The following is an 18,320-nucleotide window of genomic DNA, read 5'->3' on the forward strand; positions in this document are numbered from 1 at the left end:
GCGAATTGTCAGCGTTGCCAGACCCTTCCCAAATAAGGGTAGCCCTACACTATCGCAAGAATGTGAGAGCTATCGATTTGTGCAACTGCTGGCAACGCGTCGTCGTCGTGTGTTATCGGCATTGTGCGATATTAATATACACATCGCTACTGGCGCCGGTTGATAGACGGAAAATTTTTTAGCACCTCAGTAAATTTAAGGTAATTTATTTGCGCAAATTGTGCCACAAACATTCTTTCCCACATGGCATAGTTAATGTGCTCTGCTTATGCATTTTGATTGGCGTGCGTGTGTGCGATTTGCATACACACGGAAAGTGCATTAAAAACGATTTTGCCAGAAAAATCGATAGAGATAGAAAAAAAAATGGTGGGGGCTTCTTCGTTCATTTGTTCCTTCGTCTTCTTTTCTTTACGTCGGAGACATGACGTGACTGAAAGTAGTTTTTTCTTCATGCATTCCATTAAGAAACATAAACAGGTCATTAGACGACAAGCACAAATAAATAACTACACAATCGAACCGCGCACATAACAAAGTCATAATAACTAAATGTAAATGTAAAAACTGATTTGTCATAAGTACATTTTTTCTGATTTACATTGATTGCTGATTTGTTGAGTTTTGTGTACCATTTTTACAGCAATTGCGTGGCAATGGCGAACAACAACTATGCCGGGTTCAACTACGGCGGCACCCAGTACAATACGGGCCAGGTCACCTATCCGGCCGTAACCAATGCGACATATGCAAATGCGGCTGCCTATCAAAATGCTGCCGCCGCTGCGGGCCAAGGCGCCGGCGGAGGCGGCGGCGGTGGGTATGCAGCAGCTGGTGCGGGGGCTGCGCCCTACGGCGGCGGCGGCTATGGAGACTATCGTGGTGCCGCCATGCAATCGTACGATGCGACCAAGACATTCTACCAGCAAGCGCCGGCCAGTTATACAACGGCCGCAGCGACGGCTGTCACGAAGACGCATTACTCGGCGCCACCCGTTAAAAATCCCAACTCGGCACAGAAGGGCATCGGTAAAATGGACAAATCGAATGGGGCACCAAAACCTCCGCCAAATGTGCCGGCGGGCAATAATTATAGTGGCTACGATACTGCGCTCTATAATGCGGCCAGCATGTATGTGGCCCAGCAGCACCCCGGCCAGCAGAAGGCCAATGGCGGCAACAGCAACAACAGCTGGTATCAGCGCAAAATGGGTTCAACGATTCCCGGTGCGGTGGCTTTGCGTGGCATGCGGCCGAAGGCGCCGCCGCGTCCGCAGCAGTTGCATTATTGCGAGGTCTGCAAGATCTCGTGTGCCGGCCCTCAGACGTACCGTGAACATCTCGAGGGACAGAAGCACAAGAAGCGTGAGGCATCACTCAAAATGCAAGCCACGGCTGCGAATAGCTCCCAGAATCGTGGCAACAACTATCACTGTGAACTGTGTGATGTTACCTGCACCGGCACCGATGCCTATGCGGCTCATGTGCGTGGCGCCAAGCATCAGAAGGTGGTTAAGCTGCATCAGAAACTGGGCAAACCCATACCATCGGAGGAGCCCAAGAAGATGAGCAAGATTAATTTTGTACCCGCTGCACCATCAGCATCATCCGGAACAAACAGCAAGTCTGAACAAACCGATAGCAATTCGGCTAATGCTGGAGCAGCTGGAACTGCAGCTGGAGCTGGAGCTGGCACCGAAGCGGAGAGTATGGATGACAACCTGGATGATACGCTGGGCGAGAATACAGATAATATTAAGCCGGTGGGCGGCGAGTATATCGAGGAGATCAAAGACGACGAGGGCAAGATACTCAGCTTCAATTGCAAGCTGTGCGACTGCAAGTTCAACGATCCCAATGCCAAAGAGATGCACATGAAGGGACGTCGCCATCGATTGCAATACAAACGCAAAGTGCAACCAGATCTCGTGGTTGACTTTAAGCCGACACCGCGTCAGCGTCGTCTGGCCGAGGCACGTGCCCAGCGGGCTTTGATGTCCTCGCATCGTGGCGACGATCACGATGCGGGCAACTATTGGGAGGAGCAGCGCAGTCGCCAGTTCAATGAAGAGTATGACTACAACAATTGGATGTCGCGCAGCTTTGGCGGTAAGTATTTCACTTATAAATATAAATATTTATTATATAATGACACTCGTATTTCTGGACAGGTGTCCAGCGCTTTGGACGCATGGGCAATGGACCACCGCCACACTTTGGCATGATGCCTGGCGGCGGTAATGTGCGTCGTCCGGAAAGCACCGATGATCGTCATGCCATCGCGCGTCACGCTGAGATCTATCCCAAGGAAGAGGAGCTGCAGACTATACAGCGCATTGTCTCTCACACCGAGCGTGCACTCAAGCTCGTCTCCGACACATTGGCGGAGTTGCCCACTCCGCCAGCTCCGGCTCCAGCTCCAACAGCTGCAGCAGCTGCAGGCGATAATGGCCCTGCCGCCAAAAAAGAGAAATCTGATAAGGTATCGGAGAAAGATGGTCGCGACAATCAGATATTCTCATTCCACAAGGATGGCGACAACGGGGGCAATGTGGTGCGCGTCCTCAAGGGCGTTATGCGTGTCGGCTATTTGGCCAAGGGATTATTGCTGCACGGCGACACCGCCGTCGAGCTGGTCGTCCTCTGTGCGGAGAAGCCGACGACGAGTCTGTTGCAGCGTGTGGCAAATGTGATGCCCGACAAGCTGAAGGAGGTGGCAGGTAAGTTGCAACCAGCACCCAGCGACAAAAAATATGCAACACACACATACAAACAAACATGCAACATACATATGCATAAATATATATCCCTTGATATATGTATGTGTTTATATATATTTCGGTGTCCATATTGTGAATATTGCCCCGCAAACAAGGGCAACAACTTTTTCCAGAGAAATGGCTAAAAAAAAATGAAAAGAAAAACTGAAGAAGCACCAAACTAATTTCCTCTTGACGAGGAAAAGAAGTGTACCATGGATATGTCTTAGGCTTTCCACACATATACTCTTACACACACACACATACACAACATATAACTTGATTAAACATCAGTCCGATTTAAATATAATAATCAGCCCTGTAGGAGTTTGCAATTCAGCTTTTCAGCATTTGGGGAACCTCTAATTTAAATGATTTCAATTAAGAAATAATATTTTTAGAAAGTGTGTGGAATTAAATATTTATTTCTTACACAATTCCCAAATTGAAAAGAACAACAAATACATTCAACGTTAAACAAATTTGTTAACAAAAGGATTGTGTTCAAAATGATGTGAAGAAAAAAAATTCTAAAGAAAAAACCACCAATAGAATTTCCTGATGTGATTCCAAGACATATCCATGTCCCATTTATATGAAACGCGAAACAAATTGCATAATCAAAAACAGCAAATCTAAAACATAAAAAAAAATTGCCTGGCCAATTTCACAATGTGAATTTCGCCAAAAGAAAAAAAGAGAGTTAAATAATAAATAAATAAATTTCGGAGCGCAATGATGCTAGACAAGCAATATGATGCAATATGCAAAATGTAATAATTACAATGCACATAATGTGATATCTACATATGCATAAGCTAAACAAAAACGAAAAAAAAAAAAACAAATTTAGTTCGTCTTCGCAAACGCAATTTGTGTGGAAAAAGTGAAAAATATTGTTTGAATTAAAAAAATAGATGTGTATGTAAACATACTTACTGCGACTACTGTTGAGCAATGTTGTTGTTGTTGCCGTGGTGGATTTGAATTTGAATGACGACGACCCAACCCCCCAAACCAACAACAAACAACGAAACACAGAAACAACGAACAACAGCAGCCGCCTTCTTATAAACAAGCAACAACAGCAACAACAACAACAGCAACAACAACAACTCTAGCAAGCCATAAAAACAAAACAAAAAAAATAAAAACGTATTTGCCGTTTTCAGCTTCTCTCTCTGCAGGATAAGATTTGAGCCCTCTTAGACTTGAGATGATATCCACTCACACTACTCACACTCAGGTGTCTGTTAGCCGTCTATAGCTTTCCAAGTCATGCTGCTGCTGACGCTGCTGCTGCTACTACTCTGCTACTCTGTACTGCTCTGGTGGTGGTGGAATTCAACGGGATATATCGTAAATCGTAATGGTAACACACAAGCAGTACTCTGTACTCTCTTTACCCGCAAGCTGATGCGGCACAGTTCTCATATGTGTGGAACAAAATGAAACTTTTAACCAAAAACCTTGAACAAATCAAAATCAAACAATTTATTAAAAACCAAAGGAATATATTTATACAAAGTTTGGGTGTTCGCTCTCGCTGTCTCTCTATCTCTGTTGTGTGCTCTATTGTTATTCTATTTTACTTGCCACACACACGTACACACACACACACACACAAACAAGCAAACACACACACACATACAGCCTCTGGTATTCCCCCATTTCCACTTCCAATGCGAAGAAACTTTGTGTAAATAAAGTCCTTTGACAGACGCAAAGCTCAATGCAGCTAACATAAAACAAAAAATAATTAAAATGTTAATTATAAATTCAGCCGACCAGAAGCAATGCGATTGATCCACACAGATAGACGCATAGAAGGCGCCATGTTGATGGTACTCAGATACATGGAATAATATAGAATATGTCTTATACATGTCTCCTATATGTATATGTATCTATATGTTTTTATCAACCAAAATTGTTCCGTTACTCACTTGAGCATCGATGCCTTTTCAAGCAGCCGTTTTGTGTGTATCAAGCTTGATTGTATAACTAAGTGACCAATAAAAAAATATATATACAAATAAGCTAACGAAAAAATTGCGACCGAAATTTATGTTGCATACGGTGTGAATGCTGACCGAAATGCTGACCATGTAGATGACCATGAAGGGTTTCTCCGCACTCCGCAAATAAACGAAAAATTTCGGTCAATGTTTTTAGTTTTTTTTTGTTTTTTTTTTTGCTAAAAAGAACTAACCAAACCAAGCCACGCGCTCTAAGTGGAATTGCAATTCCATTTCAATTCGACTTCGATCGAGGTGGTTGAGGTGGAGGTGATGCCGCCAAATCCCGCTGGCTACCCGATCCGATCCCAGCACGCAAGTCATGCAAAAAACAAAAACACATCAATAATAATACTTGTATATGTTATAATGTACAATGTAATGTTTGCTGGGAACTGAGCGGAATTTGTCGTATCTATCGTATCTGTGGAACGTAGGGGGAAGAAACAAACATTTACATTTTGCTTTTGATTATCTGAAGTGCATATATCTTCATGTCATATCTCTACATATATGTATATGTATTTATTGTGGGCCCACACTTGGAATTATTATCTTTATTGAACAACATCTACCAACAACAACAATGTTTGTCTCTTTTCTAAGCCGAACTTTTTACGCATAGTTCAATTTTGTTAAATGCTTATTTCAATAGCCTCGCACACAAACAAAGTTGAAACTAACACACAGCCCTTGACACACTCTCTGTTCCAGGTGAGGCAAATGTCAACTATCGCATCGAGGTCAATGCCGAAGAAGCGGCTGTTATAGTGCTCGATGAAGTGGTCGCCGTAAAGATAACTCTCACATCTCCCTTGCTGCGCGAATCCAGTGAGGGTGGCGCCAACGATGCTGCAGATGCCTCAACATCGGATGCGGACTTTTTGCCACGCGAGCCATGTCTGCGGGTGCGTATAGCTATGATTAATAATTATAGTTAATGATTTGATTTATATATTCGAATTTGTGTTGTAGGCACTCGCCGATTTGCGTCATGCCAAATGGTTCCAGGCACGTGCAACAGGATTGCAATCGTGCGTGATGGTTATTCGCATATTGCGTGATCTTTGCCAGCGAGTCTCATCGTGGCAATCGCTGCCGCAATGGTCGCTGGAATTGCTGGTGGAGAAGATTATTTCATCGGCTGGTTTTCCCATCTCACCCGGCGACTGTTTGCGTCGCATTATGGAGGCTTTGTCTTCGGGTTTTCTAATCAACGGGCCTGGACTGTTGGATCCGTGCGAAAAGGATCCGACCGATGCTCTGCAGCTGCTGACGAAGCAGGAGCGCGAAGATCTCACTGTGTCGGCACAGCTATTCCTGCGGTTCATCGCTTTCCGCCAGGTGTTCAAAGTGCTCGGCATGGATCAGCTACCAGCCATGAAGTATCCGATGCGCCCATGGCGCATCAATCGCAAACGGCGTCGCTCGTCGGGCAAGGCTGGGGCGCCTGGCGCCGATGCGGATGCGGCTGACATCGAAGAGACTGGATCTGATGAGAAGGTTGCCAAGAAGGATGTTGTAACCCCAGCTGCACCAGCCACGGCCTAAATGGCCAGGCGGGTAATCAGCAATAGTAATAATACTACTTAGCCGTCAACAAATATTATGAATAACAGTTTATTCTCAATCTAATTGCATTACAAATAATGCGATCAATAAATATAACTATTTCCATTCACACTAATTAAATCGGCGGGACACTTATATTGGTCCCCCGTCCAACATCTTGTTGCCCCAAATTGCAAGCAACAACCGTAAATAGAAATCCCAAAACTAACAACTTATTAAATAACTACATAATTAACTAACTGAATTTTTCTATAATATGCTGAAATTAATGCAAAATGTATTCAATTAGGTTTGGAAGCGTTGATTCTCAATTCACACCCAATACATATATTCAACTGCCTCCACTACACGTTTCAAACATTCAAAAGTGGAACACAAATTTTAATAAAAATAACTACACTTCATAAATAGAACACATATATTTGATCTTCATTTAAACTACAATCTACAATTACAGAAAGTTTTGCCATTTTGAGCATGGCTTTTTATTAACCACAAATTGGCTTTCAGACGTTCGCTTGTTGCCGGAACCACTTGGGTTCCTAGTTGGCAAAGTCTTCTCTGATGCCTCCCACTCGGCTTGTGGACAATGTGCTCTTGGCCTCTCTGCAGGGAGGATCTCTGCAATTGGCGCATCAACATAATTAGCCCATTTGCTCGATGACTTTGTGCGTTGAGTTGGCAACGAGTTGTCGCAATCTTCATTTTGTTGTGCCGCCAATATTTTACGCTCATCTTGTACATGTGACTTTTGTGCCTGCTCCAAATTTAAATGTTGCACTTTTGCTCGACATTCTGCACCAGAGCCCCGCAAGAACTCCTTGCCTACATTCTGCTTTTGAAGGCAGATTTTACACTCCCATTTGTTTGATTTCTTTACAATGTCCACCTATGAATTTGAATTTCTGTGCATTAGTGAATTTTTTTATAATTTTCAATTTTTGGTCTATCAAACCTGATATAAACCACATTCCGAACATTGTAAGACGCGTATTTGTTGAGACATTTCAGAGCTATAAATATATTTTACAAAACATGTGAAGTATTTTCAAACAAATGCCGGCGTAATTGCGTATTTCCAGTGTTGCCATACTGCGCAGTGATTTCGGTCAGTCAGCTGTTTCCAAGCCTTACTCATCGATTCGTCATCGAAAGTGTATTTTATGACAACTGATTCTCCAAAATTGAACCAGTTGCCAGATGAAAAAAATAACTTTGTTCTTGATGGAAATTCACGTTTACATTTAGCGTACAAGCAAAAAGACTTAAGCGCAACAAAGAAATTTCTAATAATGATATAATAATTGATGCTAGCAGTCGCACTTTCTAGTAACTTAAATAAGGTTGCCGCATTGGTTAAATTGCAGTAGCGCAAAAAATGGCGGCCTACTTTTAGGAGCAACAGTAAAAATGGCTTTAGCTCGGCCAGACCTTTGTGGGCGTAATTATAATATTGATTATCTTATTTATCTACAATTTTCTTACATAATATTTAAAAATTTAAAAAATCATCTTCAATAAATTCCAGTGAATAAATAAGTAGCTAACGTACCGGTGTTGGTACAATTGTCAACTCTCAATGAGCATCACTCGCTGTTAATTACATTCCGGCATGATGTTAAGTTTAATAACATCTGTTTTTTTAGTTGTCACGGCGACTTGCGCTTTTCAAGATGCGTTTGGTAAAAACCCAAAATAAAAACATAAAGTCAATTTTGAACTAAATTTGTAACCTTACAGTACTGCCTCAGCGGGGACTTGGCCAAGCCATGCTACATCATCACTTTCAAGGGACTGCGCATAATGTTAGACTGCGGCTTGACGGAGCAGACAGTGCTCAATTTTCTGCCGCTGCCCTTTGTGCAGAGCCTCAAGTTGTCCAATTTGCCGAATTTCGTGGCCAGCATCGAGCACGATGTCCAGATGGACGGTGAACTCAAGGAGTGCTGTGGCCGAGTATTCGTAGACTCTGTTCCCGAATTCAATTTGCCCATGGACAAAATGCTCGATTTTAGTGAGGTGGATGTGATCCTGATCTCTAATTATCTAAATATGCTGGCACTGCCCTACATTACGGAGAACACAGGCTTTAAGGGCAAAGTGTATGCGACGGAGCCTACGTTGCAGATTGGCCGATTCTTTCTCGAGGAGCTGGTGGATTACATTGAAGTGTCGCCCAAGGCGTGCACGGCTCGCCTGTGGAAAGATAAGTTGCATCTGTTGCCCAGTCCACTGTGCGATGCCTTCCGTGCAAAGAAGTGGCGCACCATCTTTAGCCTGAAGGACGTGCAGGGCAGCCTGTCCAAGGTGACCATTATGGGCTACGATGAGAAACTGGATATATTGGGCGCCTTTATAGCAACGCCCGTCAGCTCTGGCTACTGTCTGGGCTCCAGCAATTGGGTGCTGAGCACGGCGCACGAAAAGATTTGCTATGTGAGTGGCTCCTCAACGCTAACAACGCATCCGCGTCCTATCAATCAGTCTGCGCTAAAGCATGCGGATGTTTTAATTATGACGGGATTGACTCAGGCACCAACCGTCAATCCGGACACGAAGCTGGGCGAGCTCTGCATGAATGTCGCGTTAACCATCCGTAACAATGGCTCTGCTTTGATACCATGTTATCCATCGGGCGTTGTCTACGATCTGTTTGAGTGCCTTACGCAAAATCTGGAGAATGCCGGCTTGAACAATGTGCCTATGTTTTTTATATCACCCGTGGCGGATAGTTCGTTGGCCTATTCCAATATATTGGCCGAGTGGCTGAGCTCGGCCAAGCAGAACAAGGTTTATCTGCCGGATGATCCCTTTCCGCATGCCTTCTATCTGCGCAACAATAAACTCAAGCACTATAATCACGTCTTTTCCGAGGGCTTCAGCAAGGATTTCCGGCAGGTGAGTTTGAGCCTTAAGCGGATTTCAATTGGCTTAATTCACATTTAATTTCATCATCTCAGCCGTGTGTTGTGTTTTGCGGTCATCCAAGTCTGCGTTTCGGGGATGCTGTGCACTTCATTGAGATGTGGGGCAACAATCCGAATAATTCGATTATATTCACGGAACCAGATTTTCCATACCTGCAAGTATTAGCGCCATTCCAGCCACTGGCTATGAAGGCCTTCTACTGTCCCATCGACACATCGCTAAACTATCAGCAGGCCAACAAGCTAATCAAGGAGCTGAAGCCCAATGTTTTGGTCATACCGGAGGCATATACAAAACCACATCCATCGGCCCCTAATCTGTTCATTGAGCAGCCCGACAAGAAGATCATAACCTTTAAGTGCGGTGAGATCATCAGGTTGCCGTTGAAGCGCAAGCTAGATCGCATCTATATCGCCTCGGAGCTGGCGCAAAAGATATTGGCGCGCGAGGTGGCGACTGGTGTCTCGCTCTCGACGCTCACGGGCGTGTTACAGGTCAAGGATAAGGTGCACTGCATCCAGCCGTGCACGGAGAGCGTTAAGGATGAACCTGGCACAAGCAGCATGAGCAGCGCAGCGCCCTCCAAAGAGGATGTATTGAAGAATGTCAAATACGAGTATGGCACCATCGATGTGGATGCACTAATGAAGCGTCTGGCTCAGGATGGCTTCTCCAACATTAAAATGGATCGCACCGGCGGCAATCTTACGCTGCAGCTAGTCAATGAGGACACCACCATCAGATTCGAGGACAACGAGACTCACATCATTTGCAATGGCAAACCATCGACACGTCTCAAACTGAGGGACACGCTGCTCAAGTGTTTACAGAGTTTCTAAAAATCAAGTATAATTTACATTTATTTTATAAACATTTAACTTTAAATGCTATTTGACTATTTCCTGGCTGAGAGAATGCTCGAGCAGCGCATGCAGATCTCTTGCTGCGCCTTGACGAGGCTGTAGCGACGACACCGTGGACAAAGTGGTACTTTCAGCGTTTGTAGATCTATCGTTGCCGATTCCGCTGCAGCGTCCACATCTGGCTGCAATATGACGCTGCCCACTTGCAGAATCTCACACAGCTCTGAGCTTGTTGTTGACACATTCAACTGGCCATTTAATGCGCAGAGTAACTCCAATTGCCGTTGGGAGCAGCATTTAATGCTTACGGAGAGATGCCAGCTATTGACATCTCCAGACTGCTGATTAACAAGTCGCTTAATATCCAAGGCTGCATTCACTATCCGGCTGACCTTGGCATCTCGCCAATCCTCCGAAGCATGGACGGATTGTTCGTGAAAGGCGCTGCCACTGGGTTCGTAATAGCTCCAGCTCTCCTCGATTAAATACGGCGCAATTGGCCACAGTGCCTTGCAGAGCAACAGATAGCAGTGGCGGAGTGTGTGGCGTATCGATTGCAACTGCTGATCATCGCCACAATAAAGACGATCCTTAATCAAATGCACATAAATGCCCGAGATCTGATTGGCAATAAAATTCTGAATAGTCGCCACAACCCGATTATACTCATAGGCGTTGTAGAGCTTCTCGATCTGGGTGGGAAATGAGGAGTATAAATATTTTCTATTACACATTTAATTTCCATGCTCACCTCCTCCTCAAAGCCCAAGAGGCTGTGTAAAATATATTGATTCAAGTAGCTATTACTCCCCGTTGGTATGGACAAATCCTGCTGCTGTTCCTTCTGATTGATGACTCCGTTTAGGTAGCGCAACGTGCCGCGCACTTTGCTCAGATTATCGGCTGCCTGCTGGAGCAGTTTATCACTGACGGTGATTGACATGTGCTGGGTGCCGTGTGAGGCGACCCACCAACGGAGCACATCTGTGCCGTATTTCTTAGTTATCTGCTTGGGCGAGATGACATTGCCCACTGACTTGGACATCTTGTGCCCCTTCTCGTCCACTGTAAAGCCATGCACAAAGAGCGCTCTGCAAGTGGAAGAGTTGCAGATGTCTCAATCATTCTCATTCACCCAGTGGATACTCACTTGTAGGGCGCACAATTTCGTGCCGCGATGCTCGTCAGGAGCGATGACTGAAACCAGCCGGTGAACTGGTCATAGCCTTCCAGATACATATCAGCCATCTGGTTGGGTTGCTTCTTCAACACTGCGGACCAAGTGCTGCCAGAATCAAACCATATATCGAATATATCGCTACCTTTGATCAGCTCATCTGCTTTGCAGCCCAGTTGCTTGAGGAGCTCATCAGGCAGCAGCTCTTCCAACGGCTTGGACCACCAAAAGTCCATGGATCTTTCGTTGCTTAAAAGTTCGCACAGATGTTGAATCAGTGCAGCATTGAGCACCACCTGCTTGTTATCCCTTCTGTAGAGCACCGGTATAGGCACGCCCCAGGCACGTTGTCGTGATATGCACCAATAGGGTCGCTTGTGCAACTGTGTCAGCAATGCCTTCTTGCTGGATTCGGCGTTGACACGCGGATAGATCTCCACCCGTTCGAGAGCAGCAGCAGCAGGCGCCTTCAGCTTATCCGTATCGATGAACCACTGTTCGCTGGCACGAATTATGACCGGTTGCTTGGTGCGCCAGTCAATGGGATAGGAATGCTCGAACTGCGAGGCATACACCACATCCGTAGCTATGTGCTGCAGCACCAGTGGATTGCCCTCGACCAGCACAGACTTGTTGCGTAAGAAGCCAGGCGCCTCCTCCGTATAAATGCCCGCCTCATTAACGTAACACTTGATGGGCAATTTCTTGGCCAGGCTAATGAGGAAATCGTCCGGACCGTGTGCCGGCGCCGTATGCACCAGACCCGTGCCCTTGCTATCCTGCACATGGCCAGCAGCAAAGAATGGCAGTGCTGTCTGCGCCTTGTCTACGGGATGCTGATATGTGCAGTCAGCCAAAGCGCTGCCCGCCAATCTCTCCACAATCTCACACAAAATCTCTGTGCTAGCCTGAAAATCGTCAACGAGTGCCGAAGCCATTAGGTAAAGCTCATTTGGGTTGCGATCCGACAGTCTAATCAGCACATAGTCCAACGAGCTATTGTAACAGATCGCCTGATTGCTGGGCAGTGTCCAAGGGGTCGTAGTCCACACCAACGCATAGATTTCTTTGCCCTGTGTCGCTCCAGATGCTTTTAATCCGCTCAGAGCAAAACGCAGGTAAACCGAGGGACTAACAAAGTTAGCATCATACTCTAATTCTGCCTCCGCCAACGCTGTTCTATGGATTAACCCAAAATTAATAACATAACATTAATAATGCACAGCTTACTTGGAGGATGGTGACCAGTAAACGGGCTTCAGATCGCGATAGACGAGACCACGCTCATACAGATTGTAAAACAGGTGAAGCTGATTGGCAATGAACTCTGGCTGGAAGGTCAAGTAAATGTGCTCCGGCTGCCAGTTGGCCAAGATGCCCCAGCTTCGAAATTCCTCCTTCTGCAATTCGATTGCTTCCAAGGCAAAGGCACGTGCTGCAGCAACAACAAATTAAAACTACAATTCGATGCGATTCACTTACAGATCTACTCACATTTCTGGCGGATGTCCAATGCATTCTGCTCGCCAGCCGCTGCATCCGCTGTTGCCTTCAACTCAATGGGCAGACCGTGGCAATCCCAGCCGGGTATGTAATTGACCTGCTGCCCTTGTACTACACGCTGACGCAGTGTGATATCCTTCAGTATCTTGTTGACGGCATGACCCATGTGCAGTTGCCCATTGGCGTAGGGCGGTCCATCATGCAGGACAAAGGTTGGCTTGCACTTGTGCTGCGCCTGATACTCGTAGGCAGCGGAAATCTTATGCTGCTCGTTGAATAAACATTGTTTATCCAAAGTGTGGACAATTTTTATGTTGCACTCACTTTGAGAATTTGTCGCTCCTGTTCCTCGCGTTTGGCGGCAGTCAAGCGATTTGGAAAGCGCGTTCGAGGCAGGTTTATTGTATCTGTATATTTGGTGGCATCTTTTTTTACCGTTTTCACAGAATATAAACGAACGCCAAGACGAAATTGAATCACACGCAGCATTTTGCACGTAACCAAAACAATGCAGCCGGCTGAAAGGAAGTCAGCTGCTCGAACAGCTGACGTTTATAACAATGTGCGCGAAATTCAAATTTTAAAATGTAAGCACTGGCATAATAGTATAACAGTTCATATGTATACCAATTATAGCTTACTTAAATTGTCAATACTCTTCTTCTTTACAAAAATATTTGTTTTGTTAAGTTTTATTTGCATTTAAAAAGTTGGATTACATGGTTAACTTTTTAAATACATGATATGTCTGTTTCAGTTAATTGTTTCATTAAATTAAGCGGTTTATATTGCAATCATAACCATAAGCATAAGCTTTACTTGTCCTTGTCATCCTTCTTGTTCTCTGCTTCATCTTTTTTTCCCTTTTCGGCCTTCCTTTCGACCTTATCATTACCTTTTGTTTCCTCATCATCACCTCTTGCTTTCTTGTCATCACCTTTCGTTTCCCTACCTTCACCTTTCGTTTCATCCGTCTTATCTTTTCCATCATCTTTTTGCTCGGTTTTGGGAGCACCTTCTTCGGGTGCCATGGAAGCTGCCATTTGATTCGCCTTGGCCAACACTTCATCTATATCGCCGACCATGTAGAATGCAATTTCCGGTATGTCATCATATTCGCCGTTGAGCAAACGCTTAAAGCCATCCACTGACTTCTCCACAGGCACCATCTTCCCCGGATGACCCGTAAATATCTCGGCAACGGAGAATGGCTGGGAGAGAAAACGTTGAATTTTTCGGGCACGTGCCACCGTTAGCTTGTCCTCCTCGGAGAGCTCATCCATGCCCAGAATGGCAATAATATCCTGCAATGACTTGTATCCCTGCAGAGTCTTCTGCACGGCTCGGGCGACATTGTAATGATCCTCACCCACAACTTCCGGATCGAGGACACGTGAGGAAGAGTCTAGCGGATCAACTGCTGGATAAATGCCCAATTCGGCAATGGGTCGAGACAATACAGTGGTTGCGTCCAAATGGGAGAAGGTGGCCGATGGCGCCGGATCCGACAAATCATCGGCAGGCACATAAACCGCCTGCACGGAAGTAATGGAGCCATTTTTGGTGCTGGAAATCCGTTCCTGCATGGCACCCATATCGGTGCTGAGCGTCGGCTGGTAGCCAACGGCGGACGGAATTCGACCCAGGAGCGCAGATACCTCAGAGCCCGCCTGGGTAAAACGAAAAATATTATCGATAAAGAGCAGCACATCCTGTCCCTCAATATCCCGAAAGTATTCGGCGATGGTCAGTCCGGTTAAGACGACACGATTCCGGGCACCCGGTGGCTCATTCATCTGTCCATAGACGAGCGCCACCTTGGACGTATCGTCGTCCAGGGAAATCACTTTGCTCTCAATCATCTCGTAATACAGATCGTTGCCCTCACGTGTCCGTTCGCCGGCGCCCACAAACACTGAGTACCCGCCATGGGATTTGGCAATATTATTGATCAGCTCCATGATGAGCACCGTTTTACCCACTCCGGCGCCACCGAAGAGACCGATTTTGCCGCCCTTCACATAGGGTGCGAGAAGATCGATCACCTTGATCCCTGTCACCAGTACCTCTGGTTTAACGCTCAATTCCTGCAAATCTGGCGGCTCGTTATGTATGAAGGAGTAAAACTCACTCTTGATTTCGCCGCGCTCATCAATGGGATCGCCGACAACATTGACGATACGACCCAATACGGACTTGCCGACGGCTACGCGTATGGGGAAGCCCGTATCGATAACTTTCTGGCCTCGACGCAGTCCTTCCGTGGCATCCATGGCGACGCAGCGAACCGTATTGTTGCCGAGATGATGAAACACCTATGTAAATAGGTTCGTTTTTTTTTTAAATTGCTATAAGTTGAAATTATTTCGATTACCTCCAGTACCAAATGACCAATGGGAGCATCTTCCACCTCCATTGCATTGAGTATGTCGGGCAGTTCGTCCTCAAAGTAGACATCAACTACCGGCCCAATGACGGAATGAATGATGCCCTCTCGTCGTTTCCCCACCAACTTGCCGAACGTGTTGTCACCTACAACTTTTCCACCTGCCGTTTTTTCACCTTCATCGGTTGCACATGGATCAGGAGATGTCTCCTTTTCGGGTTTACAGCTAACTTCTTCAGCAAATGTTTCCTTTTCCTTATCATCTTCGGGACATAGCGGCTTGAAAAAGGACTCGTCGTTTTTATCTTTATCGTCGTCATTCTTGAAGAGCACAGGAGCAGTATGCAGCATACGCGCCTGCATTAGAAATTTTTTTGCCATTGGCTGACCTAGCCAATCTACGCCGCCTCCAGTTCTTGAACCAATTCTTGCACATGCTTTAAAAATAAAACTCAACTAGATGTCAGATAAAAGATATAATCTAATTGTCCACACTTACCCGTGGCCAACCTAGCCCATGAGTTCGACATTTTCAACAATTTTCGTGATTAGTTTTTCTTATATTTGAATTGAAAAAAATACGTTTATTAAAATTTTCGCTTGCGATTTTTATTTTTATCTTGGTTTAGTTTTATATTTTCTCAATTTGTATTCATTTGTCTCAAGAGCCGTGTGACAATGACAACGTCTCAAAAGTGCTGCCCAAAGAAAAGCCTGCTAGGAATGTCGTTCAAAACTGTTCAATTTGAATCGAACTTAGTGTTGAAAACACGATAAGCAAAAGTTATCGATAAAATCTTGCCAGAACATTAATAGATTTCAATTTAAAATCGGAATGAAGCGGCCACATTTGAATTTCGTTTAAAAAAACAAACAATATTAACAAAATGTATACCTTATAGGGGTAAAGTTAACTTTAAATGAATTTATAACCATTTTCTTAAGTGTAGTTTATCAAATTAAGTAACAATCTAATTACTGCTTGTTGCTACTACAATTGGTAGTTGCTATGCCAACAAGTAATCATTGTTGTGTCCAAAGAGAAAGTTAAAAAACACTTTTGCAATATGGACGTGCTTTCGCATTACAGCTCTCCCGTGATTGAATTTCCGGCTTCTCAGCCGTTAGAGAAGCAAAATGCTCTAGTGGATAATTGCACCGGCACAGATCCGCCACCTCCAAGCGCAGACGTTGCAACCGAAACGCAGGAGAAGCAGAATGCGGCAACACAAACGGAGCAGTTTTGCAGCAGTCAAAGCGCCAAATACGATGAGCGCGCCTTGGCCAAATGGTTGCGACAGATCTGTCCGCAGGTGGAGCAGGAGTTGAGTCAGCCGACGCCACTCCTCGATGAGCAGGAGACGAGTCAGTGTGCGTTGCAGGAGCAGCTGCAGGTGCACACCTACCAGAATCTATCAATGGCCAGTATTGAGAATTCACAGGGATTGGCTATTTGGTTGAGCGTGCACACGAACAATGCACCCGTGCTAGTCGCCACAACGGTGGCGCCCCACGACGACTGGTGTGAACATATGGAACAGCAGCTGAAACTCTTTGTGCCACAGCGTATGTCCCACGGTAGCTTTGTGGCCTACACGGAGGCTAAAGCTCTGCCTCTCAAATCTTGTCTGCGCAGCTTGTGCACGAATGAATTCAATAAGAACATATTTGCCGGCGCCACTATGGATGGTGAGCTCTTTGTCTGGCTATATGAGCAGGCACGCGGTGGCATTGACTCCAGTGTAGAGATTAAGCAGCTGCACAGCGTCTCCTCCACACAAGGCGCCGCTGTGGCGCTGGATTGGGTAACGGAGCAGCGACTGCTCGCCTGCTACGCCAATGGAACGGTGTTGCAGTGGATGGTCACCAAGCAAATGACCCTAGACTGGGAGTAAGTTATCAAGGAAAGCCACAAGAACGGTTCACTCATTAAATGTTCTATTTTAGATATTCTGTGCCGACGTCAGTTGGCGCGGAGCTAACGACTATGCTGTCGCTGGGATTGGATGACATTGTGCTGGGGACCAGCTGTGGCGGCGTCTATCGCTGCTGGAGCCCGGGCCGTCAGCCGGCTTGCGATAGAACCAGCAAGCAGCTACAGCTGCTTCCTTTGCGTAAGCATCGTTTCACGGTGTCCACACTGCTCAAAACCGAAATGGATGGCCATCAGATTGTGGTCAGCTGCGATCTGAGTGGACAGGCCTACTATCATGATATGCGGCACGAGGAGGAGGTATGTGATTGTGTGCTTCAAATTCCCTGTATCATAATGCTGGAGTATTTGTTTGTTTGCAAGGACACCGCCCAGTTGATTGTCCAAATACCGCTGCCCTTCAAGAATGCCATCGCCTGCAGTCGCGATGCCAACATTATATATTGTCCAAGCAACGATGGCGCCTTGGAGTATTATAGGGTCAGCGATGGCGCCCATGCTCATGTCAAGGGAGCTCTCCGCGGTCGTGGCAATCTTATTTGCATCAGTGACAATGGTTGCTGGCTAATTACGGGTCTCTATGGCAATGAATTTCAGATATTCTATATCGAAAACAATTCCAGCGATTAAATATATTTATTTTTATTTTATATAGAAAACATATATATTTTTTAGGCGTTCGGCTTTGTTTTGGCTGTTGATAATTTATTGGTAGCTTTGGCTTCATCGCCGGTTTTATTCTTTTTGCTTATGTGCTCCTTAATGAAATTCACACAAGGATCCCTTACCTTAGAACATGGATCCTTGGGGCATCTGCCTGCGACATGTTCAGCGATTGCATCCATTTGCTCGTCATCCTCACAGGGATCTGAGCACGGCTTCCTCTCTTTGATCGCTTTCTTAGATTTGTCGACGTCCATTGGAATATTCTTAAAGAGAACCAAACCAGTGTGTAGGGAACGATGTGATTGTAAGGGGAACTTTAACCTTTCTGGATGTCGTTGGGAATTGATTACTTGTGGTTGACCAATTCCATTTCCAGTATGTGCTTTAAATAATGAATTTTAGCTTCCCGAAAATTACATAATTACAAGCACAAAATCTTACCTGTTGCCAATCTTGACCAAATAGTTAACATCTTATTTTTTGGAAATTTTTGTACACTCAATTTAGATTTTCCT

At 45.3% G+C, this 18,320-nt stretch overlaps 7 protein-coding genes across 8 annotated transcripts; 3 read left to right on the plus strand and 4 right to left on the minus strand.

The window, feature by feature from the left end:
* The first annotated feature begins 136 nt into the window (after positions 1-136).
* LOC6556648 (zinc finger RNA-binding protein) lies at positions 137-6,762 on the plus strand. 2 transcript variants are annotated; one of them, XM_001985035.3, is made up of 5 exons: positions 137-200; positions 644-2,109; positions 2,172-2,720; positions 5,492-5,685; positions 5,753-6,762. In XM_001985035.3, exons 2-5 carry the CDS (start codon positions 657-659, stop codon positions 6,326-6,328), a joined length of 2,772 nt encoding a protein of 923 aa, XP_001985071.1. In that variant the 5' UTR covers positions 137-200; positions 644-656; the 3' UTR covers positions 6,329-6,762. The 2 variants fall into 2 exon arrangements, with proteins under 2 accessions (XP_001985071.1, XP_032598963.1); XM_032743072.2 differs by lacking the exons at positions 5,492-5,685; positions 5,753-6,762 and adding an exon at positions 3,932-4,032 and having other exon boundaries at positions 153-200.
* Positions 6,752-7,501, minus strand: LOC116806490 (MRN complex-interacting protein). The gene is made up of 3 exons (XM_043215597.1): positions 7,443-7,501; positions 7,305-7,362; positions 6,752-7,238 (listed from the first exon to the last, which is right to left on the minus strand). The coding sequence occupies exons 2-3, from the start codon at positions 7,353-7,355 to the stop codon at positions 6,801-6,803; spliced, it is 489 nt and encodes a 162-aa protein (XP_043071532.1). The 5' UTR covers positions 7,356-7,362; positions 7,443-7,501; the 3' UTR covers positions 6,752-6,800.
* A 482-nt stretch (positions 7,502-7,983) lies between these two features.
* On the plus strand, positions 7,984-10,162 carry LOC6556646 (integrator complex subunit 9). The gene is made up of 3 exons (XM_001985034.2): positions 7,984-8,031; positions 8,090-9,247; positions 9,310-10,162. The coding sequence occupies exons 1-3, from the start codon at positions 8,023-8,025 to the stop codon at positions 10,114-10,116; spliced, it is 1,974 nt and encodes a 657-aa protein (XP_001985070.1). The 5' UTR covers positions 7,984-8,022; the 3' UTR covers positions 10,117-10,162.
* On the minus strand, positions 10,120-13,339 carry LOC6556644 (isoleucine--tRNA ligase, mitochondrial). The gene is made up of 6 exons (XM_001985033.3): positions 13,145-13,339; positions 12,812-13,085; positions 12,548-12,752; positions 11,291-12,496; positions 10,892-11,231; positions 10,120-10,832 (listed from the first exon to the last, which is right to left on the minus strand). Exons 1-6 carry the CDS (start codon positions 13,307-13,309, stop codon positions 10,173-10,175), a joined length of 2,850 nt encoding a protein of 949 aa, XP_001985069.1. The 5' UTR covers positions 13,310-13,339; the 3' UTR covers positions 10,120-10,172.
* Positions 13,340-13,515: 176 nt separating this feature from the next.
* Positions 13,516-15,779, minus strand: LOC6556628 (ATP synthase subunit beta, mitochondrial). Its single transcript, XM_032743205.2, has 3 exons — positions 15,706-15,779; positions 15,195-15,643; positions 13,516-15,135 (listed from the first exon to the last, which is right to left on the minus strand). Exons 1-3 carry the CDS (start codon positions 15,734-15,736, stop codon positions 13,636-13,638), a joined length of 1,980 nt encoding a protein of 659 aa, XP_032599096.1. The 5' UTR covers positions 15,737-15,779; the 3' UTR covers positions 13,516-13,635.
* Positions 15,780-16,165: 386 nt separating this feature from the next.
* Positions 16,166-17,791, plus strand: LOC6556629. The gene is made up of 3 exons (XM_001985032.2): positions 16,166-17,097; positions 17,154-17,439; positions 17,503-17,791. The coding sequence occupies exons 1-3, from the start codon at positions 16,274-16,276 to the stop codon at positions 17,767-17,769; spliced, it is 1,377 nt and encodes a 458-aa protein (XP_001985068.1). The 5' UTR covers positions 16,166-16,273; the 3' UTR covers positions 17,770-17,791.
* Positions 17,787-18,312, minus strand: LOC116805115. The gene is made up of 2 exons (XM_032735303.2): positions 18,247-18,312; positions 17,787-18,187 (listed from the first exon to the last, which is right to left on the minus strand). The coding sequence occupies exons 1-2, from the start codon at positions 18,275-18,277 to the stop codon at positions 17,811-17,813; spliced, it is 408 nt and encodes a 135-aa protein (XP_032591194.1). The 5' UTR covers positions 18,278-18,312; the 3' UTR covers positions 17,787-17,810.
* Positions 18,313-18,320: the final 8 nt, after the last annotated feature.

The sequence above is a fragment of the Drosophila grimshawi genome, unplaced genomic scaffold (genome assembly GCF_018153295.1).
Source record: "Drosophila grimshawi isolate 15287-2541.00 unplaced genomic scaffold, ASM1815329v1 contig_44, whole genome shotgun sequence".
Classification (NCBI taxonomy): Eukaryota; Metazoa; Arthropoda; class Insecta; order Diptera; family Drosophilidae; genus Drosophila; species Drosophila grimshawi.